The 25,015-nt window shown below is 42.3% G+C and overlaps 1 protein-coding gene across 4 annotated transcripts in view; it reads left to right on the plus strand.

Moving 5' to 3' along the window:
• The window catches only part of LOC128658211 (uncharacterized), a 149,781-nt gene that overhangs the window by 112,418 nt on the left and 12,348 nt on the right, over positions 1-25,015 (plus strand). For all 4 annotated transcript variants that reach the window (XM_053712740.1, XM_053712744.1, XM_053712741.1 and 1 more), the window contains 7 exons: positions 6,063-7,724; positions 7,961-8,038; positions 8,500-8,586; positions 15,054-15,145; positions 20,165-20,250; positions 20,510-20,576; positions 21,837-21,961. In XM_053712740.1, coding sequence (XP_053568715.1) covers positions 6,063-7,724; positions 7,961-8,038; positions 8,500-8,586; positions 15,054-15,145; positions 20,165-20,250; positions 20,510-20,576; positions 21,837-21,961 — 2,197 coding nt within the window. The remainder of the gene's footprint in view (positions 1-6,062; positions 7,725-7,960; positions 8,039-8,499; positions 8,587-15,053; positions 15,146-20,164; positions 20,251-20,509; positions 20,577-21,836; positions 21,962-25,015) is intronic.

Genomic DNA, 25,015 nt, shown 5'->3' on the forward strand with positions numbered 1-25,015 from the left:
GCTCCACCATGGCTTTTAAACATAATGAACAAGTAGTTTCCTCTGTGTCAGACATGTTTATACAGACTAGCAATGAGACTAGCAAGCTTGGAAAACACTTTAAAGCAAGTTAACAAGCAATATGAAAAAACGTTACTGTGCCTTTAAGAAAAACAAATTTTGTCAAAATTTGAAATAACAGTGAAAAAGGCAGTTACACTAACTAAATTTTTACAGTGTATATAACAAGTTAGCAGAGCATTGCACCCACTTGCAAATGGATGATTAACCCCTTAATACCAAAAACAGAATAACAATGAAAAAAACGTTTTTAAAACTAGTCACAACAACTGCCACAGGTCTACTGTGGTTGTTACCCTCCTCAAATACGACTTTTGAAGCCTTTTGAGCCCTTCAGAGATGTCCTATATCATGCAGAGGGAAGCTGAGTGTCTCTGTCTGTAATTTTAGCTGGTCAGAAAAAGTGCTAAAATAGGCCCCTCCACTCATATTACAACAGTGCAAAGCCTCAGGAAACTGTTTCTAGGCAAAAATCAAGCCAGCCATGTGGAAAAAAACTAGGCCCCAATAAGTTTTATCACCAAGCATATATAAAAACGATTAAACATGCCAGCAAACGTTTTATATTGCACTTTTATAAGAGTATATATCTCTGGTAATAAGCCTGATACCAGTCGCTATTAAATCACTGTATTTAGGCTTAACTTACATTAATCCGGTATCAGCAGCATTTTCTAGCAAATTCCATCCCTAGAAATATGTTAACTGCACATACCTTATTGCAGGAAAACCTGCACGCCATTCCCCCTCTGAAGTTACCTCACTCCTCAGAATATGTGAGAACGGCAGTTGATCTTAGTTACTTCTGCTAAGATCATAGAAAACGCAGGCAGATTCTTCTTCTAAATGCTGCCTGAGAGAAAATAGTACACTCCGGTACCATTTAAAAATAATAAACTTTTGATTGAAGAAAGAAAACTAACTATAATACACCACTCTCCTCTTACTACCTCCATCTTTGTTGAGAGTTGCAAGAGAATGACTGGATATGACATGTGAGTGGAGGAGCTATATAGCAGCTCTGCTGTGGGTGATCCTCTTGCAACTTCCTGTTGGGAAGGAGAATATCCCATAAGTAATGGATGATCTGTGGACTGGATACACTTAACAAGAGAAATGAATGTTAATTAGTCCTTCATCAAAGGGTCTAGTATTAGATCAAGATGGGTACAGTTGATTAACTGATTCACCAGATCCGGTAATAAGTCTTTAGTGTTTTGTCATAGACTTTGTCTTTAATAAGTGGAAGTAGCAATATGTTAGTTGTAAATAGTATCTATTTTAGCTTGTATCACATAGAAGGGTTATTTAGTTGCAGAAATTAGTTTCCCATGCACTTTCCTTAGGTCTTATACAGATGCTCCACAACGGCCTAGCCCCTCAAAAGTAATGTTCCTAGGACTCCGTTTCGCTTGGGATGCTTTTAGTGGATGGCTGGTAATAACGGTGTCGCTCAGGTATTCTTTTGGAAATGTAATAATACTTGCGGTTCTGCAGCATTATATGATCCTTGTAAGCTCCACAACGCTAACCTCTCAGGATATTTGTTCCTACGGTTCCGTCCTGCTTGTATATCCTTTTGTGAGTCTTTTTAGTAGATGTAAAATAGAAATAGTAATGTTCCTATTTTCTGCGTTCTTTTCCGGTCTTTTTCAAATACCGGTGATGTGTGCACACAAACAGTTCCAGTGAAGTCCTGGTCAGGTGATCTATGCGTTTCGGCAGGATACCTTTGTCAAGATACCTGACGGAATTCCAATCCTCCTTTTAAGTGCTTGCCAAATTAACCCTTTTTTTCCAGTTACTTTGTTATCAATATTGCTTTCCACTTCTTTTTATGATATATCCCTTCTTTAGTCAGTTTTATGCTTTTATGTATACTTGATAGGTTATAATCAATTTGTAATTTGATTCAAAAAAGAAAAAAAAGTTTGTATAAATACATAGGTAAAGCAGTACATTGATTTTTCTATTGTTATTAATTAAGTGTGTTAATTTGTTTTATACGGTTTTTATGATACTTATACCATTTGGTTTATCATAATAAATAACAAGTTAAATTTCACCTTAGTTTTGATTTTGTTATCTATCTTGTGCATGTATTCAGATCTGCAAACATAGAAAATGCAGCTTTTGTTATTATTATATAGTGTAATTGTTTTCTGAGCAAACTCAATTAGAGGTTCTAATATTTTATAACATTGGTGGAGATTTATAGTGATTCATTTTGTTTAAATTATAATTATAATATTTGATTCAGATCGAGTTCTGAGTTTAGGCCATATGGATACATTTTTTTGAAGCTATAAATAAGTTCTGCTTCTGCTTTTAGTAGTTTTTGTTCAATATTTCCTCCCCTGGGGTTATTATACATTTTCTTTATACCCCAATATGTTAATGCTTTTGTATCTTTGTAATGATGCTCTTTAAAATGTTTGTAGAGGGCTGTATTGTCATTGCCATGTTCTATGCATAACAAGGGTTCTCTGATTCTGGTTCTTAGTAATCTGCTGGTAAATCAAGACTAAGGTGAAATGTAACTTGTTATTTATTATGATAAACCAAATGGTATAAGTATCATAAAAACCGTATAAAACAAATTAACACAATTAATTAATAACAATACAAAAATCAATGTACTGCTTTACCTATGTATTTATACAAACTGGTGTTTTTTTTCCTTTTTGAGTCAAATTACAAATTGATTATAACCTATCAAGAATACATACAAGCATAAAACTGACTAAAGAAGGGATATATCATAAAAAGAAGTGGAAAGCAATATTGATAACAAAGTAACTGGAAAAAAAGGGTTAATTTGGCAAGCACTTAAAAGGAGGATTGGAATTCCGTCAGGTATCTTGACAAAGGCATCGTGCCGAAACGCATAGATCACCTGACCAGGACTTCACTGGAACTGTTTGTGTGCACACATCACCGGTATTTGAACAAGACCGGAAAAGAACGCTGAAAATAGGAACATTACTATTTCTATTTTACATCTACTAAAAGACACACAAAAGGATATACAAGCAGGACGGAACCGTAGGAACAAATATCCTGAGAGGTTAGCGTTGTGGAGCTTACAAGGATCATATAATGCTGCAGAACCGCAAGTATTATTACATTTACAAAAGAATACCTGAGCGACACCGTTACCAGCCATCCACTAAAAGCATCCCAAGCGAAACGGAGTCCTAGGGACATTACTTTTGAAGGGCTAGGCCGTTGTGGAGCATCTGTATAAGACCTAAGGAAAGTGCATGGGAAACTAATATCTGCAACTAAATAACCCTTCTACCTTCTATGTGATACAAGCTAAAATAGATACTATTTACAACTAACATATTGCTACTTCCACTTATTAAAGACAAAGTCTATGACAAAACACTAAAGACTTATTACCGGATCTGGTGAATCAGTTAATCAACTGTACCCATCTTGATCTAATACTAGACCCTTTGATGAAGGACAAATTAACATTCATTTTCTTTTTCTTAAACAAATATTAATTGTTTCTAAATTGCATTTGTTATATTCTTGTACATATTATTAATTTGCACAGTGCACGGTGCACGGTGTCTATATTTTATATGGTTTTAAAAAATTGAGATCACATCTAATTGATTTTATGCTTATTTCATTGTGACATGTCTTTTAAATAATTTATGAATTTATGAATATAATGAATAAATATTTTCTTATTTGTTAAAACAAATTTTTTGAAATAATTACTGAATGAAATAACATAAATTAATAGGTACATTTAGAACCATTGCCCTATAGCGCCACTTACTGGTTCATATATTTTTTATTTTATCACACTGTCTTTTGAGGAGTTTTAGTGTCATTTTTGGTGCAGCAGCTATCCTAATAAGTTTTTGTTGACTATCACACTTGTTTTTCATTAAATACATATGTACACACATATATACACATAAATACATATTGTGAAGGATCCCCGGCTACCCCGGCAGGGTAGCTCCACCAAACGGGTCCTTCCGCTGTCTGGAACAAAGTGCTATGTAGCCCAGGAAAGTGATTCTAGCAGGAGCCCACCTAAATGACTAGACAGACTAGCATTCAGGTTAAAAAAAGAACTGCTTTATTGCACAGAAAACACAGCTTTTATACATTTCCAACAAATGGGGGTAGTTACTACACAAATAGAAACAAATATTATACAATGAGACAAACATCAGACAATGGTTAGTTAAACAAGATTCTAATCACATCCTGACTTACAAAAGGACAATGGATGACTCACACAATAATAGAAAGACACTTCACACCTAGACTAGATAACAACAGGGGTGAGGTTATAGGGGGTAGGGGTTTAACCCTTGCAGCCTGGTATCCGTGACACATATATACACATATAAATACATAAATACATATGTACACACATATATACACATAAATACATATATACACACATTTAAATACATAAATATATATATACACACAAAAACATCTTTAGACATGTATATGTATGTATCTATGTTAAATTCCTTTCCTGCCTTTTTTTTCTAACACCTAAGACCTCATATCATATCTAAGGTTTTTACTGTCCCTTTAAGCTTCTGAACTGTCCAGGGTGGGAAACCTGCCCTGTAAAGGGTACATGGGAAATGGATTGTAGAAACATAGCTTTGCGTTTTGGTTGTAAAGTCTTCATCCGCAGGACCCTGGAGAGACATAGCTGTCTATTAACAGGGATTATAATAAATTAGCAGTGGTGCAAATAAAGGGGCGCTTACAGATGTACTGCAATATACATCCCGTGAAAAATAATTGTAACAAAACTGCTGGTTTCATTTCTTCTTAAAGGGATATGAAAACCAAAGCATTTCTTTAGTGATTCAGACAGAACACACCATTTAAATAAAAGTTTACTATTCACTTCTATTGTTTAATATGGTTCATTCCCGTGTTATTGTTTGTTTAAGAGATGACTAGGTAGGCGTCATGAGCACTACAGGACAGGAAATAGTGCTCCCATCTAGTGATCTTGTACAACTGCTGCCATATAGTCACATGCACGCTCCTGCGCTTACGTCTCTGCTTTTCAACAAACAATAGCTAGAGAATAAAGAAAATGTGAGATATATATATATATGACATTACATTTGTTTAGAGCAGGAGGTGGGAGATGGCTGACAAACAGGAAGAAACACCAGAGTATTTGCTACCATGCATTGTGTTATGTGTGGTTATGATGACTTTGCATCATTAGATGGTGATCAGATATGAGACCCAGCAGCTTTATTATATTCATTTCTGAATGATGAAAAATAAACAATTATTCAACATCTCTAATTTTATAACCACTGCAGAGATCAATGTTAGAACAGTGAATCTGACTCTTGCACTAAATGACTGATTTAACCCTTCTGTCTCCGTCTCTTCAATGGTTATAGCAATAACAAACCCAGTCTATTCTGTGATTTTATGCCAATAGATCACTGTTTTCAAGCACTATTTACTTTAAAATCTATGGTAAAGATTTAAAGGGACAAGAAACCCCAAAATGTTCTTTCATGATTTAGATAAAATATACAATTTTAAACAACTTTCCAATTTATTTCTATTATCAAATTTGCTTTTTTCTCTTGTTATCCTTTACTGAAGAAACAGCATTGCACTACTAGCAGCTAGATGAACACATCTAGTTAGCCAATCACAAGAGACAAATGTGTGCAGGCATCATTCAGCAGCAACTCCCACTAGTGTAGGATATGTGCATATTCTTTTTTTAACAAGGGATACCACGAGAACAAAGCCCATTTGATAATAGAAAGTGTCTTAAAATGACCTGCTCTGTCTGAATCATGCAAGTGTCATTTTGACTTTCCCTTTAAGCTTCACTCTTCAGGCCTAAGAATAAGTGGGCTGTGTAAGTAATTGTACAGGGTCTCACTAATAAGCTGTGGGGTGATGTGTGGCCGTCGTGTAAGTAATTGTACAGGGTCTCACTAATATTATTTTTTGTATTTCTTTAGGTAAGAACATTCTTGCATGTGAACAAAAGCGAGCAACCACAACTGAATGCGTGCTACAGCCTGACAGTGCCACGCCCTTCTAAAAAAGCTCTTGCCGTTGATCGTTTCTCTCTGCCAACCAAGTCTGCAATAGGCACCCCTTCCGGCGTGCAACCCAAAATCAAATCTTGCTCACTTTTCAACAGTTTAAAAAGAAAGGAGAAAACCCAGAGACGTACAGTCCAGGGGATTATGGGATTGTACCCAAATGATGATCCTGCTAAAAAAGTTAGTAAATACCATACCCACACCTGGCCTCCCCGACAACACAGGAAAGTATCACATAGGGAGCTAAGCCCTGAACTTAGTAAGTTACAACATTATGTTAAAAACCCGCTGGAAAGTGACATTAATGATGAATGTGTGACCTCTGGACCAGTTTTACAGAAAGCTGACATTAACAAGAGCTTCCATTTTGGATCACCAATGCTTACCTCCGGCTGTAGGCATGTGGCCTTGGGTTCCGTCTTTAGTGTTGAGCTAGCTAAAGATGCAATTAGCACCCAACAAACATTTAAAGTACCAACTAAAGAAAGTGATTCAAATGGGAGCTCAGGAGAAGATTTAACCTCAGTTAGGGTATTTGATTCCCTGAAGACAAATGTGGCGCATGAGACTGAAAGCACAAAGCCATGTACAGGTGGTAACCAAACTACTAAACAAGACCTGAATACACAGGGAGGTAAAGCCTGGCCTGAAGAACTGACTAGTAGTCCTGGTTACTGCAGACAGAATCTGCATGGCTATGGAAATCCAAATTCTCAACAGCAGGAGAGACCCACAGAACACATGGTCAGTTTAGGGATCAATAGATCGTCACCCTTAACTTTGTCTAATGAACCTCTGGAGCCAAATGGGTACCATGCAAAGATGTTAATAAACAAACACAGAAGCAACAATGTGTCCAATTCATTTGCAACAAACAGTAAATCACCCAGTAGATATCACAGTGAGGATGTTATCTACTCTACATCAAATGTCTGTGAGGCAGAAGAACTAGTTCAATATGCTGAATTTTCTTTTACTAAAGAGGAGGGTAATGAGAGTTTGGTAGACACTTTCCATAATTCATATTTGGAGCCCATTAATACAAGTACTGAAACAATCAGGCACAATTACAACAGTCCTGGATCTTACAGTACCCAAAGGAACCCTGCAGTAACAATAGGAACATCCTCACTACCTGAGGTTCTTCACCCAGACCATGAGTTCCTTGAGCAAGATGATGAGGAGCTTGAGGGCATCTGGAACAATGCTAAGATGGGCGTTGAGAATTGTACCACTCAAGACTCTTACATCACACTGCACAAGACTGGGGACAGTAGGAACATGGCAAAACCTGCAGATATATGGACAATAAAGAAGCCACCAATAGTTACAGTGTCCAAACCAAATATGTTGGTGGCCACTTTTACATTGCCCAACTCTGCACTTTTATCTGTGGACACTGAAAAGCAAAGAGGCATTAAAGTAACTGAAGAGCAGCACATATATGGTCATGGGGATGGAGCTTCACATCAGAAGGTGTCCCAGACATGCAGAGGTTCAACACCTGATCCACGTCCTGCAGACCCCTGCAAAGAGGAGGAGACCAAGAGGAAGAAGCAAACAAGCGCATTGAATGTGAGCTATTCATTATGAGTAGGGGATCCCCTTGTGCACCTCCTGACTTTTACACAGTTACATACAGAACAGATTCCTAAAGCTTTTTGTATCACAAGATATCAGTAGCATAAAACACATAACAGTAGTTCTGATTTTTCTGTAGGTTTATAGACAACGTTTTGTAATTAGTGAACACACAATTAGTGTATTTTGCAGATGATATCTGATCATCATCTCTTGATGTTTATTTACAGCTCTTCCATAAATTAGACTTCCAACTGATGGAGGGACCACTAGAGAAGAAACACATCTTACAACAGGGGGGGAAGAAGGTAAGTGCAAAAGGCAGATGGTGGGGGGTAGGTCAATACAGAACAGTATATAGGAATGATAGCTATTAGCCGGCAAGGTCAGTGTGGATTCTTAATGGAAATAAACACAACATAAATCCTTAGAGGACAGAGACAGTTATAAGAATTGTGAAAAACGTGGGTGTTGGGTGGAGGGTGCAGATAAAAGCCTCGTACAGGATATAGAAGCTCAGAGTCATCTACAAAGAGGAAACTGATACAAGAAGGTGGTGTAGATTTGTGGTTAGTGACTGTAAATGAGCAAGTTGAGTGAACTCTCAGAGGAATACTAGAGATACGGAGCCTGACAGGTAGGTTGCTGAGGATTAGATCATGTGTTGGCATTGGGTGAGGCAGGTGGTAGGATCTAAACTGTGCCTTTAGGAAATAGGGGCAGTATGTACAGGAGGTTAACTATACCTGCTCTCTTATCTACTCACCAGGCTTCATGCCGCACCTGGAGCATGTGCCATGTCGTGCTGGTGAGACGGACCCTGTGCTTCTACAATGATCGCAAGCATCCTACAAAGGTAAGTACTGCGGGCAGGGCAACTATATGACATTTATAGACTACCTGTGCAGATAAAGCAGAGCTAGTTGATGGTGTGCTAAGCCGACGGTGAGCTAATACAGGGCTCAACATTTACACTAGCCATTGGCGAGTAAAAATGAACTGTGGCGAGTAGTGAAAGATAGAGAGTGAATGTTAATATTAACTCACTATCCAAGGCTGGGCGTGTAGGTGCAGCTGTGAAATGCTGCTGTAAAGATGAAGCATTGCCATGACAGAGAAGGGGTGTACTACAGGGATTAATATGAAGAGGGGTGTAACACTATACTACAGGGATTATATGAGGAGGGGTGTAACACTATACAACAGGGATTGTATGAGGAGGGGTGCAACACTATACTACAGGAAATATATGAGTAGGGGTGTAACACTATACTAAAGGATTGTATGAGGAGGGGTGTAACACTATACTACAGGGATTGTATGAGGAGGGGTGTAACACTATACTACAGGGATTATATGAGGAGGGGTGTAACACTATACTACAGGGATTATATGAGGAGGGGTGTAACACTATACTACAGGGATTGTATGAGGAGGGGTGTAACAATATACTACAGGGATTGTATGAGGAGGGGTGTAACACTATACTACAGGAAATATATGAGGAGGGGTGTAACACTATACTACAGGGATTGTATGAGGAGGGGTGTAACACTATACTACAGGGATTTATATGAGGAGGGGTGTAACACTATACTACAGGAATTATATGAGGAGGGGTGTAACACTATACTACAGGGATTTATATGATTAGGGGTGTAACACTATACTACAGGGTGTGTATGAGGAGGGATGTAACACTATACTGCAGGAATTATATGAGGAGGGGTGTAACACTATACTGCAGGAATTATATGAGGAGGGGTGTAACACTATACTACAGGAATGATATGAGGAGGGGTGTAACACTATACTACAGGGATTATATGAGGAGGGGTGTAACACTATACTACAAGGATTGTATGAGGATGGGTGTAACACTATACTACAGAGATTGTATGAGGAGGGGTGTAACACTATACTACAGGGTTGTATGAGGAGAGGTGTAACTCTATACTACAGGGATTGTATGAGGAGAGGTGTAACACTATACTACAGGGTTGTATGAGGAGAGGTGTAACACTATACTACAGGGTTGTATAAGGAGAGGTGTAACACTATACTACAGGGATTGTATGAGGAGGGGTGTAACACTATACTACAGGGTTGTATGAGGAGAGGTGTAACACTATACTACAGGGATTGTATGAGGAGGGTTGTAACACTATACTACAGGGAATTGTATGAGGAGAGGTGTAACACTAAACTACAGGGATTGTATGAGGAGGGGTGTAACACTATACTACAGGGATTGTATGAGGAGGGGTGTAACACTATACTACAGGATTGTATGAGGAGGGGTGTAACACTATACTATAGGGATTATATGAGGAGGGGTGTAACACTATACTACAGGGATTGTATGAGGGGTGTAACACTATACAACAGGTAGTGTATGAGGAGGGGTGCAACACTTTACTACAGGGATTGTATGAGGAGGGGTATAAAACTACTACAGAGATTATCTGAGGAGGGATGTAACACTATACTACAGGGGTGTATGAGGAGAGGTGTAACACTATACTACAGGGATTGTATGAGAAGGGGTGTAACACTATACTACAGGATTGTATGAGGAGGGGTGTAACACTATACTAAGGGGATGTATGAGGAGAGGTGTAACACTATACTACAGGGGGATGTAACACTATACTACAGGGGGTTATGATGAGGGGTGTAGCACTATACTACAGGGGGTGTATGAGGATGGGTGTAACACTATACTACAGGGATTGTATGAGGAGGGATGTAACACTATACTACAGGGATTGTATGAGGAGGGGTGTAGCACTATACTACAGGGATTGTATGAGGAGGGGTGTAACACTATACTACAGGGATTGTATGAGGAGGGGTGTAACACTATACTACAGGGATTGTATCAGGAGGGTGTAACACTATACTACAGGGGGTGTATCAGGAAGGGTGTAACACTGTGCTACAGGGATTGTATGAGGGGGTCATAATATACTACAGGTGTGCTCTAGCATGGTAAGCATAATATACTACAGGTGTGCTCTAGCAGGGTAAGTACAGGGGGGACTACAGGGGGCTCTAGCGGGGCAGGTGTAATATACTACAGGGGGCTCTTGTGGGGCAGGTGTAATATACTACAGGGGGCACTAGCAGGGCAGGTGTAATATACTACAGGTGTGCTCTAGCAGGGTGAAAATAATATACTACAGGGGGGCTCTAGCAGGGCAGGTGTAATAGACTATAGGGGGGCTCTAGCGGGGCAGGTGTAATAGACTACAGGGGGCTCTAGCAGGGCAGGTGTAATAGACTATAGGGGGGCTCTAGCAGAGCAGGTGTAATATACTACAGGGGGGCTCTAGTGGGGCAGGTGTAATAGACTACAGGGGGGCTCTAGCGGGGCAGGTGTAATATACTACAGGGGGCTCTAGTGGGGCAGGTGTAATATACTACAGGGGACTCTAGCGGGGCAGGTGTAATATACTACAGGGGGGCTCTAGTGGGGCAGGTGTAATATACTACAGGGGGGCTCTAGCGGGGCAGGTGTAATAGACTATAGGGGGCTCTAGTGGGGCAGGTGTAATAGACTACAGGGGGCTCTAGCGGGGCAGGTGTAATAGACTACAGGGGGGCTCTAGCGGGGCAGGTGTAATATACTACAGGGGGCTCTTGTGGGGCAGGTGTAATATACTACAGGGGGCACTAGCAGGGCAGGTGTAATATACTACAGGGGGGCTCTAGCGGGGCAGGTGTAATAGACTACAGGGGGCCTCTAGCGGGGCAGGTGTAATAGACTATAGGGGGGCTCTAGCAGAGCAGGTGTAATATACTACAGGGGGGCTCTAGTGGGGCAGGTGTAATAGACTACAGGGGGGCTCTAGCGGGGCAGGTGTAATATACTACAGGGGGGCTCTAGTGGGGCAGGTGTAATATACTACAGGGGACTCTAGCGGGGCAGGTGTAATATACTACAGGGGGGCTCTAGTGGGGCAGGTGTAATAGACTACAGGGGGGCTCTAGCGGGGCAGGTGTAATATACTACAGGGGGGCTCTAGCAGGGTAAGTATAATATACTACAGGTGTGCTCTAGCGGGGTGAAAATAATATACTACAGGGGGGCTCTAGCAGGGCAGGTGTAATAGACTATAGGGGGGCTCTAGCGGGGCAGGTGTAATAGACTACAGGGGGCTCTAGCAGGGCAGGTGTAATAGACTATAGGGGGGCTCTAGTGGGGCAGGTGTAATAGACTACAGGTGGGCTCTAGCGGGCAGGTGTAATATACTACAGGGGGGCTCTAGTGGGGCAGGTGTAATATACTACAGGGGGGCTCTAGTGGGGCAGGTGTAATATACTACAGGGGACTCTAGCGGGGCAGGTGTAATATACTACAGGGGGGCTCTAGTGGGGCAGGTGTAATATACTACAGGGGGGCTCTAGCAGGGCATATGTAATAGACTACAGGGGGCTTTAGCGGGGCAGGTGTAATATACTATAGGGGGCACTAGCGGGGCAGGTGTAATAGACTACAGGGGGGCTCTAGCGGGGCAGGTGTAATATACTACAGGGGGCTCTAGTGGGGCAGGTGTAATAGACTACAGGGGGGCTCTAGCGGGGCAGGTGTAATAGACTACAGGGGGGGCTCTAGCGGGGCAGGTGTAATATACTACAGGGGGCTCTAGTGGGGCAGGTGTAATATACTACAGGGGACTCTAGCGGGGCAGGTGTAATATACTACAGGGGGGCTCTAGTGGGGCAGGTGTAATATACTACAGGGGGCTCTAGCGGGGCAGGTGTAATAGACTATAGGGGGGCTCTAGTGGGGCAGGTGTAATAGACTACAGGGGGCTCTAGCGGGGCAGGTGTAATAGACTACAGGGGGGCTCTAGCGGGGCAGGTGTAATATACTACAGGGGGCTCTTGTGGGGCAGGTGTAATATACTACAGGGGGCACTAGCAGGGAAGGTGTAATATACTACAGGGGGGCTCTAGCGGGGCAGGTGTAATAGACTACAGGGGGGCTCTAGCGGGGCAGGTGTAATAGACTATAGGGGGGCTCTAGCAGAGCAGGTGTAATATACTACAGGGGGGGCTCTAGTGGGGCAGGTGTAATAGACTACAGGGGGGCTCTAGCGGGGCAGGTGTAATATACTACAGGGGGGCTCTAGTGGGGCAGGTGTAATATACTACAGGGGACTCTAGCGGGGCAGGTGTAATATACTACAGGGGGGGCTCTAGTGGGGCAGGTGTAATAGACTACAGGGGGGCTCTAGTGGGGCAGGTGTAATAGACTACAGGGGGGCTCTAGCGGGGCAGGTATAATATACTACAGGGGGGCTCTAGCAGGGCAGGTGTAATAGACTACAGGGGGGCTCTAGTGGGGCAGGTGTAATATACTACAGGGGGCTCTAGTGGGGCAGGTGTAATAGACTACAGGGGGGCTCTAGCGGGGCAGGTATAATATACTACAGGTGGGCTCTAGCGGGGCAGGTGTAATAGACTACAGGGGGGCTCTAGCAGGGCAGGTGTAATATACTACAGGGGGCTCTAGCGGGGCAGGTGTAATATACTACAGGGGGCTCTAGCGGGGCAGGTGTAATATACTACAGGGGGGCTCTAGCGGGGCAGGTGTAATAGACTACAGGGGGGCTCTAGCAGGGCATATGTAATAGACTACAGGGGGCTTTAGCGGGGCAGGTGTAATATACTATAGGGGGCACTAGCGGGGCAGGTGTAATATACTACAGGGGGGCTCTAGCGGGGCAGGTGTAATATACTACAGGGGGCTCTAGCGGGGCAGGTGTAATAGACTATAGGGGGGCACTAGCGGGGCAGGTGTAATATACTACAGGGGGGCTCTAGCGGGGCAGGTGTAATATACTACAGGGGGCTCTAGCGGGCAGGTGTAATAGACTACAGGGGGCTCTAGTGGGGCAGGTATAATAGACTATAGGGGGGCACTAGCGGGGCAGGTGTAATATAGTACAGGAGGGCTCTAGCGGGGCAGGTGTAATATACTACAGGGGGCTCTAGTGGAGCAGGTGTAATAGACAACAGGGGGCTCTAGCGGGGCAGGTGTAAAAGACTACAGGGGGGCTCTAGCGGGCCAGGTTTAATATACTACAGGGGGCTCTAGCAGGGCAGGTGTAATATACTACAGGGGATTCTAGTGGGGCAGGTGTAATATACTACAGGGGGCTCTAGCGGGGCAGGTGTAAAAGACAACAGGGGGGCTCTAGCGGGGCAGGTGTAATAGACTACAGGGGGCTCTAGCGGGGCAGGTGTAAAAGACTACAGGGGGGCTCTAGCGGGGCAGGTGTAATAGACTACAGGGGGGCTCTAGCAGGGCAGGTGTAATATACTACAGGGGATTCTAGTGGGGCAGGTGTAATATACTACAGGGGGGCTCTAGTGGGGCAGGTGTAATAGACTACAAGGGGGCTCTAGCGAGGCAGGTGTAATAGACTACAGGGGGGCTCTAGCGGGGAGGTGTAATATTCTACAGGGGGGCTCTAGCGGGGCAGGTGTAATAGACTACAGGGGGGCTCTAGCGGGGCAGGTGTAATATACTACAGGGGGGCTCTAGCAGGGCAGGTGTAATATACTACAGGGGGCTCTAGTGGGGCAGGTGTAATAGACTACAGGGGGGCTCTAGAGGGGCAGGTGTAATATACTACAGGGGGGCTCTAGCGGGGCAGGTGTAATAGACTACAGGGGGGCTCTAGCGGGGCAGGTGTAATATACTACAGGGGGCTCTAGCGGGAAAGGTGTAATATACTACAGGGGGGCTCTAGCGGGGCAGGTGTAATATACTACAGGCGGCTCTAGCGGGGCAGGTGTAATATACTACAGGGGGGCTCTAGCGGGGCAGGTGTAATATACTACAGGGGGGCTCTAGTGGGGCAGGTGTAATATACTATAGGGGGGCACTAGCGGGGCAAGTGTAATATACTACAGGGGGGCTCTAGCGGGGCAGGTGTAATATACTACAGGGGGGCTCTAGCGGGGCAGGTGTAATATACTACAGGGGGGCTCTAGCGGGGCAGGTGTAATATACTACAGGGGGGCTTTAGCGGGGCAGGTGTTATATACTACAGGGGGGCTCTAGTGGGGCAGGTGTAATATACTACAGGGGGGCTCTAGCGGGGCAGGTGTTATATACTACAGGGGGGCTCTAGTGGGGCAGGTGTAATAGACTACAGGGGGGCTCTAGCGGGGCAGGTGTAATAGACTACAGGGGGGCTCTAGTGGGGCAGGTGTAATAGACTACAGGGGGGCTCTAGCGGGGCAGGTGTAATAGACTACATGTAGAATACTATGATATATTTATACCCATGTGTCCCCACTCCCCAGAGCTCGGCATCAGCCCCTCCCCTGCACCTCACTGGAGCTGTCTGCACCCCAGAGACTGATTACACAAAGAGAGACAACTGCTTCCGCCTGCGGTGAGTGTGACACTGAGACTCTCTCACTAGAGTCACTGTAAGGTCAGGGTAACAAGGTGTCTATGAAATGAAACCTAGTAATTTATTTATTCTGACTCAGTTACCAAAGCTCCTCCCCCTTTTAGTCACGCCTCCTACCTTAGTCACTTCCTCCATAATAAATCATATTCCCTTTGCTATGTTCCTCCATCACCGTCCTTCTGTGCACCAAACCCTTCACTCTGTTGCAGTGACTTTCAGACCTTCTGTCTCCATCACAGCTTTGTTTACTATTAATGGGACTTGAAACCCCAATTTGTGTCTCATGACACAGATAATTTTAAACAACTTGTCCAATTTACTTCTATTATCTAATTTGCTTCATTCTCTTGTTATCCTTTGTTGACAGAAAAGCAATGCACTACTGGGAGCTAGCTGAACAGATTGAGATAACCAATCATGAAGCCTATATGTGCACCCTCCAAATCAGCATCAAGCTCACATGAATGCATTACTGCTCCTGAGCCTACCTACATATTCTTTTCAGCAAAGGATTGAAAGAGAATGAAGCAAATTAGATAATAGAAGTAAAATGGAAAGTTGTTTACAATTGAATGTTTTACCTGAATCATGAAAGAAACATTTTGTGATTCCTGTCCCTTTGAAAGCCTTTCTTCTGACTTAATCTCTTTAGCACTTATCAGGGCTGCCACTAAAAAAATTTGGGGCCCCTGACTTAAAGGGACACTGTACCCAAATTTTTTCTTTTGTGATTCAGATAGAGCATGCAATTTTAAGCAACTTTCTAACTTTCTAACTTTCAAATTTTCTTCATTCTCTTGGTATGTTTATTTGAAAAGCAAGAATTTAAGTTTAGATGCCGGCCCATTTTTTGTGAACAACCTGGGTTGTCCTTGCTGATTGGACAGCACCAATAAACAAATGCTGTCCATGGTTCTGAACCACAAATTTGCTGGCTCCTTAGCTTAGATGCCTTCTTATTCAAATAAAGATATCAAGAGAACGAAGAAAAATTGATAACAGAAGTAAATTAGAAAGTTGCTTAAAATTGCATGCTCTATCCGAATCATGAAAGAAAAAATTTGGGTTCAGTGTCCCTTTAACCATTGATCAGGGCCCCCCCTCCCCCCCTTTGACATGTGCAATTTTTGACCAAGTGACTAAAACGTATATGCACTTTATTCTTAAGTGTCTATTTAAACTTGGAAATGTTGTAAAGGTAGTAACATACAAACACACAGACTCACTCATATACTGAACACACACACTCACACATAAGGATTCACATATAGACACTCTAGCAGACACGCAAAGAAACACACAAACACACTCAGACACCCACACAGACACTCAGCCCTTGTTTACATTGACCTGACAAGTAATGAGGTAAACTACAGTTTTGTAAAAAAAAAAAGGAGATTTAGAAAACAAAATATGGAGTTCTGATTATCTTTTTGTAAAGGAAAATGACAACTAAATGATGACAACAGCATGCAGTGGCTGAAAGGAAGGGCCCTGAACTGCCTAAACAATAATTTATAAGGTTAAATTGTGGATTGGTGACTTCGGGAAAGGTCTCATTAGTCTCAAAGTCTGTAGAAAGATGTGAATAATCAGTAGTAAGGTCAAAATGTCCTAAAAAGGTGCATCTCTCTCTTTTTATTTTTTTTTTTATTTTATTTTTTTTTATACTAAAAAGGAACAGACAATGGACACACACACAAACTCAAACTTGCACATACACCCAAGGAAACATCGACAGAGACAGCCTCAGAAAACACACAAAGACATACACACACACACACAAAGACACCCACAGAAAACACACAAAGACATACACACACAGAGAGACAACCACATAAAACACAGAGACATACATACACACACCCTCACTGAGACATCCACAGAAAACACACAAAGACATACACACACCCTCACAGAGACACCTACAGAAAACACACACCCTCACAGAGACATCCACAGAAAACACAGACATACACACCCATCCTCACAGACATCCACAGAAAATGCACAAAGACATACACACCCACCCTCATAGAGACACAAACAAAAGCACAAAGACATAAACACAGACACCCACAGAAACACTCACAGGAGGAAACATTTATGCACCTTGCATCCCCTAAATCAACAGTGTGTGACATGCATGATAAAAAAATTGCAGAAATTAAGAGATCACTTTTTAAAGAATCATATTTGTAAATGTGCAAACAAAAATAATTCTGTGAATTCAAACTTGCACATTAATGATCTGGGTAGATGGCTAGATGAAGAAAAGTACTTTTAAAAGGTTGACGTATGTTTGTTTGTTTTTTCCCCATTTTCCCCAACCAAGAGCACCACTTCAAATATAGTGTACAAATGTTCCCATCTGTCAGCTGTACTTATGGATTTTGAAAATGCTGTACTCTATATGTCTTGGTGGAACCATAAGCTGTGGTACTCATACCATTAGATCTGGTTAAATGCAGGATTGTTTGTATGTATTTCAAAATTAAGTCAGCTGTAGTGTAAACTGAACAGTTTTAAGTTAACCTGTCTCATTTCAAACACTGAGCAATCTTAGTCTGAGAGTATAACATTTTATGCAGATGTAAAAATCTTAGATAAAATTCCTCCTTGCATCTAGAAAATCCTTGCATAAAGGGGCAGTAAACTGGAATGTTATATATATATATATATATATATATATATATATATATATATATATATATATATATATATATATATAAAATGCATATCTTCCAAAAGGGCACCTACCATCTGTGTATTGAGGAGGAAACATTTCTGCATGGTTTTAAATATAGAATTTCTACAGCATTGTCAAATAATCCTAAATACTGCTAAAAAAATGTGTTTTTATGGACCCCTGGCCCCACGATACAACTACTACCACACTGAAGTTACAATCTGAAATTGCACAAAAAAATAAAAAACATTTGCTAAGTAAGTCCTACCTCCTCTGCAAATGAAAATGATCTGCCATCTGACTCAGGCACACACTGTACAAACAAAGTGCCAAGTCTGTCTCACACTGTGCATAGTGGTTTAATGCACACTCAGAAATCCTCTCAAATGCTAATACTTTACTCCTTGTAATAACATTTCCCATGCTCAATTAGCACTCTGCTGTAGTAACCACTGGTGGCTGCCAAAATTTAAAAAAAAATTTTTTAGTTCTTGCCTCATGGGGCCCCCCTGGTTTATTGGGCCCCTGACAGGAGTCACCCCTGTCACCCCCTGATGGTGGCCCTGGCCCTTATAAGCACATTCTGCCCACTCGCTGTGTATCAAAGCCCCTCCCTCCATTATAATCTCAACTACCATGACCCCTCCCTCTGATTTAGCCCCTCCCACATTCTCTAACTCTTAGCCCCTCCCACTATTTCTCTATCATGCCATTAGAGTACATTAATCCCATTGTTTTCTTTTCATTAGATATTCTTGTCTTAAAGGGAACCCAAACATTTTTTTTGTGATTCTCACAGAGCAGACAATTTAAAAAAAGTTTATAGTTTACTTCTATTATCAGAAGTGCTTAGTTCCCATAGTATTCTCTGTTGAAGAGCTACTTAGGTAGGTGTCTGGAGCATCACAGGGCAATAAACAGTGCTGCCATCTATTGCTCTTGAAAATGGATAACATTCGTGCAGAACTGCTGCCATATAGTCACGTGCACGCTCCTGAACATACGTCCCTTCTTTTCAACAAAAGATACCAAGAGAATGAAGTTACACGTTGCTCTTCATCTGCTGCACCTCTCTGCTATTCCCTTCACTGGCTTCCTCTTGCCTCCAGGATTAAACACACAATTCTGACTCTGACACACAAAGCCCTCAACTGCACTGCTCCCCCCTATATCTCAGACCTTGTCTCCAGATACTCTCCCTCCCATCCCCTTGGCTCTGCTCATGACCTCCTACTCTCCCTCCCGTCCCCTTCGCTCTGCTCATGACCTCCTACTCTCCCTCCCGTCCCCTTACCACTGCTCATGACCTCCGACTCTCCCTTCTGTCCACTTCGCTGTGCTCATGACCTCCTACTCTCCCTCCCGTCCCCTTCACTCTGCTCATGACCTCCTACTCTCCCTCCTGTCCCCTTCGCTCTGCTCATGACCTCCTACTCTCCTCCTCTCTTGTCACCTCATCACACTTCTCCAGACTGGTTACCACCTTGTGGAACTCTCTGCCTCGCTCCACAAGACTCTCCCCTAGTTTTAACAGATTCAAGCGCTCCCTAAAGACTCTACTGTTCAGGGATGCATACAACCTACACTAACCCCTTAGAATGTAAGCCTATGAGCCCAGCTGTTTGTAGATCACCTTCATAAGAGCCAACTACAACAGTGCAACTCTCAGCAGGGCCCTCTACCCATTTGATCCCTATAAATGTTATCTTGTATACTGCCTATGTTTATAGCGCTGCAGAATCTGTTGGTGCTCTACAAATACCTGATAATAATAATAATAATTAAGTAAATTTGATAATAAATTAGAAATATGTTTTAAATTGCAAGCAGAATCCAACACAGTAACCGCGGCTCCAAGCTCTTTCCAGCTCCATATACACAGAAGTGCTAAAACTCCAAAACGAGATTCCCCTTAGATCTGAAGTGCGGATCAAGCCGCACACCACATTATTGAGCACAAAGAGTAAATGCAAAATATAAAAGCACAAGTTTTATTGAAAAAAGGTTAAAAAAAAGAGATAGACATGGCATAGCGTCTAAGCAAAAGAATGACGCATTTCGCGACCTTTGTGGAGCTTATTCATAGACACTATGAAGTGGCATATCATGTCAGCCACTAACTGACTCTTGTATCTCACAAGATCTGAATTGTTGCACACAAGGGATTGTTATGTTTTCAGCCCTGTGTGTAGTGGGACAAAAAAACACTTTCCTGATGCTCATTCACTAGATTTCTTCATTAGCCATTCTCACTATATAACCATATTTCTTTCCCAATCACTTATGTCTCCTGTCTTCTGGCCCCTCAGGTTATATGATGGCTCTGAGTACCTGCTCCGCGCCCCCTCGCCTGCCCTGCTGCAGGAATGGGTATCTAAAGTTCAGCACAACGCAGGTGAGAGGCTTTGCTAACGGTTTGGGTTAGGTATGCTGCTAGTGTGAGTTCATGGACATTTTAAATACGCTGATTATACTGGTCAGTTTACCTAATTATCCAACTGAATAGTGGCCTGATGAATTATTTGTTTAGCTATTGGTCAGTTTAATTGACTGTCTGGTTGTGTAATGGTCGAATTATTGGTCCAGTTGCTAAGCTTGGCTAGGGGAAACTCATTAATGGTTAGTGGGCTGAACATGATATGTTTCATTTTTAGGGCTTGAGGACAGGGACCTGCTTGGTGACACAGCACTAGGAGGCGACATCACCACATCCCCCTCCAGGTGAGATAATGTTTAATATTTTAATATTTGCCCAAAGTGCTCAAAAACAAACAGCACATGGAGATCTACATGTTTAGGAATTATCTTGTCCTCCTCAAGAGTGGACTTCTCTGACATCACATTATTCTTGTACTCTCACAAGCATTTCTCCAGCCCTGCCCTAGAGGTGCCAGGCTTTACCAATCTCACACCTCACAAGCATTTCTCCAGCCATAGAGGAGCCAGGCTTTACCCATCTCACACCTCACAAGCATTTCTCCAGCAATAGAGGAGCCAGGTTTTACCTATCTCACACCTCATAAGCATTTATCCAGCCCCAGAGGAGCCAGGCTTTGCCCATCTCACACCTCATAAGCATTTCTCCAGCCCTAGAGGTGCCAGGCTTTACCCATCTCACACCTCATAAGCATTTCTTCAGCCCTGCCCTAGAGGAGCCAGGCTTTACCCATCTCACACCTCATAAGCATTTTCCCAGCCCTAGAGGAGCCAGGCTTTACCCATCTCACACCTCACAAGCATTTCTCCAGCCCTAGAGGAGCCAGGCTCTACCCATCTCACACCTCACAAGCATTTCTCCAGCCCTAGAGGAGCCAGGCTCTACCCATCTCACACCTCACAAGCATTTCTCCAGCCCTAGAGGAGCCAGACTCTATTCATCTCACACCTCCCAAGCATTTCTTCAACCCTAGAGGAGCCAGGCTTTACCCATCTCACACCTCACAAGCATTTCTCCAGCCCTAGAGGAGCCAGGCTCTACCCATCTCACACCTCACAAGCATTTCTCCAGCCTTAGAGGAGCCAGGCTCTACCCATCTCACACCTCACAAGCATTTCTCCAGCCCTAGAGGAGTCAGGCTCTACCCATCTCGCACATCACAATAATTTTTTCAAAACTAGAGAAGCCAGGCTCTATTCATCTCACACCTCACAAGCATTTCTCCAACCATAGAGGAGCCAGGCTCTACCCATCTCACACCTTACAAGAATTTCTCCAGCCCTAGAGGAGCCAAGCTCTACCCATCTCACACCTCACAAGCATTTCTACAGCCCTAGAGGAGCCAGGCTCTATCCATCTCGCATAGCACAAGAATTTCTCCAACCGTAGAGGAGCCAGGCTCTACCCATCTCACAAGAATTTTTCCAAACCTAGAGGAACCAGGCTCTATTCATCTTACAAGCATTTCACCAGGCGTAGAGTTGCCAGGCTCTACCCATATCTCTTATTGTAAATAAGCTACAAACTATTCTTTCCTATTTCAGAAGTCTTCTCAGCTACCGAATACCAGACCTGTGCCAGCCTATCCCAGTGTTTGACAGAGAGAAGCTGGAGAAAGCCCACAGGGAACACTTGGAGCCAACAAACCAGAGAGTGGGCATACAGCAAGGTGGGTATGATTCTTCACCTAAAATTTGGAGTAAATTGGCTCAGTTTACAGTCAGTAGATTGTACAGCTACTGCCACTTGCAGGGGAAGTGTGTGTGTATATGTTTGTGTATGTGTGTTTCTATGCATATGTGAGTGTGTGTATATATATATATATATATATATATATATATATATATATATATGTGTGTGTGTGTGTGTGTTTCTATATATATATGTGTGTGTGTGTTTGTATATATGTGTGTGTATGTGAGTGTATGCATGTATCTGTCTATATGTGAGTGTATATATGTGTTTGTATATACAGTATGTGTGTGTGTTTGTATTTGTATGTGTGTGTGTGTGTGATTTTATGCATGTATCTGTGTATGTGAGTGTATATATGTGTGTGTTTGCTTGTATATATGTGTGTATGCTTGTGTCTATCTATATGTGAATGTATATACAGTGTGTGTGTATAGTGTGAGTGCATACCTGTGTGTGTGAGCACGCGCATGTGTGTGTATATGTGTTTGTGCCTGTGTATGCATGTGTGTATATCTGTGTATAAGAGTGCATACCTGTGTGTGTGTGTGTATAGTGTGAGTGTATACCTGTGTGTGTGAGCATGCGCGTGTGTGTGTATATGTTTGTGCCTGTGCATGTATGTGTGTATATCTGTGTATAAGAGTGCATACCTGTGTGTGTGTGTGTGTATGCGTATGTGTGTGTATATATATATATATATATATATATATATATATATATATATATATATATATGTGTGTTTGTGCCTGTGTATATCTGTGTGTGTGAGTGAATACCTGCGTGTCTGTGTGTTTGTGCCTGCGTATGTATGTGGGTATATCTGTGAATGTGAGTGCATACCTGTGTATGTGTGTTTGTGCCTGTGTATGTATGTGTGTATATCTGTGTATGTGAGTGCATACCTGTGTGTGTTTGTGCCTGTGTATGTGTGTGTATATATGTGTATGTGAGTGCATACCTGTGTGTGTGTGTGTGTGTGTTTGGGTCTGTGTATGTATGTGTGTATATATGTTTATGTGAGTGCATACCTGTGTGTGTGTGTGTGCCTGTGTATGTATGTGTGTATATCTGTGTATGTGAGTGCATACCTGTGTGTGTGTGTGTGTGTGTGCCTGTGTGTGTGTGTATGTATGTGTGTATATCTGTGTATGTGAGTGCATTCCTGTGTGTGTGTATTTATATGTGTTTGTGCCTGTGTATGTATGTATGTATATCTGTGTATGTGAGTGCATACCTGTGTGTGTGTTTGTGCCTGTGTATGTGTGTGTGTATATCTTTGTATGTGAGTGCATACCTGTGTGTGTGTGTTTGTGCCTGTGTATGTATGTGTGCATATCTGTGTATGTGAGTGCATACCTGTGTGTGTGTGTGTGTGTGTGTGTGTGTATGTGTTTGTGCCTGTGTATGTATGTGTGTATATCTGTGTATGTGAGTGCATACCTGTGTGTGTTTGTGCCTGTGTATGTGTGTGTATATATGTGTATGTGAGTGCATATCTGTGTGTGTGTGTGTGTATATATATATATGTGTTTGTGCCTGTGTATGTATGTGTGTATATCTGTGTATTTGAGTGCATGCCTGTGTGTGTGTATATCTGTGTATGTGAGTGTATACCTGTATGTGTGTGTATATGTGTTTGTGCCTGTGTATGTATGTGTGTATATATGTGTATGTCAGAGCATACCTGTGTGTGTGTGTGTGTATATGTGTTTGTGCCTGTGTATGTATGTGTGTATATCTGTGTATGTGAGTGCATACCTGTGTGTGTGTGTGTGTGTATGTGTTTGTACCTGTGTATGTATGTGTGTATATTTGTGTATGTGAGTGCATACCTGTGTGTGTGTGTGTGTATATGTATGTGTTTGTGCCTGTGTATGTATGTGTGTATATCTGTGTATGTGAGTGCATACCTGTGTGTGTGTATGTATGCGTATGTGTATATATATATATATATATATATATATATATATATATGTGTGTGTGTGTGTGTGTGTTTGTGCCTGTGTATATCTGTGTGTGTGAGTGAATACCTGTGTGTCTGTGTGTTTGTGCCTGCGTATGTATGTGGGTATATCCTGGCATACCTGTGTGTGTGTGTGTATGTGTTTGTGCCTGTGTATCTGTGTATCTGGGTGCATACCTGTGTGTGTGTGTGTGTGTGTGTATATATGTGTTTGTGCCTGTGTATGTATGTGTGTATATCTGTGTATGTGAGTGCATACCTGTGTGTGTGTGTGTGTGTGTGTGTATATATGTGTTTGTGCCTGTGTATGTATGTGTGTATATCTGTGTATGTGAGTGCATACCTGTGTGTATGTGTGTATATATGTGTTTGTGCCTGTGTATGTATGTGTGTATATCTGTGTAGGTGAGTGCATACCTGTGTGTGTGTGTGTATATGTATGTGTTTGTGCCTGTGTATGTATGTGTGCATATCTGTGTATGTGAGTGCATACCTGTGTGTGTGTGTATATGTGTTTGTGCCTGTGTATGTATGTGTGTATATCTGTGTATGTGAGTGCATACCTGTGTGTGTGTATATGTATGTGTTTGTGCCTGTGTATGTATGTGTGTATATCTGTGTATGTGAGTGCATACCTGTGTGTGTGTGTATATGTATGTGTTTGTGCCTGTGTATGTATGTGTGCATATCTGTGTATGTGAGTGCATACCTGTGTGTGTGTGTGTGTGTGTATATGTATGTGTTTGTGCCTGTGTATGTATGTGTGTATATCTGTGTATGTGAATGCATACCTGTGTGTGTGTGTGTATATGTGTTTGTGCCTGTGTATGTATGTGTGTATATCTGTGTATGTGAGTGCATACCTGTGTGTGTTTGTGCCTGTGTATGTGTGTGTATATATGTGTATGTGAGTGCATACCTGTGTGTGTGTATATATGTGTGTTTGTGCCTGTGTATGTATGTGTGTATATCTGTGTATGTGAGTGCATACCTGTGTGTGTTTGTGCCTGTGTATGTGTGTGTATATATGTGTATGTGAGTGCATATCTGTGTGTGTGTGTGTGT

This window comes from Bombina bombina, chromosome 4 (assembly GCF_027579735.1).
Source record: "Bombina bombina isolate aBomBom1 chromosome 4, aBomBom1.pri, whole genome shotgun sequence".
Taxonomy (NCBI): domain Eukaryota; kingdom Metazoa; phylum Chordata; class Amphibia; order Anura; family Bombinatoridae; genus Bombina; species Bombina bombina.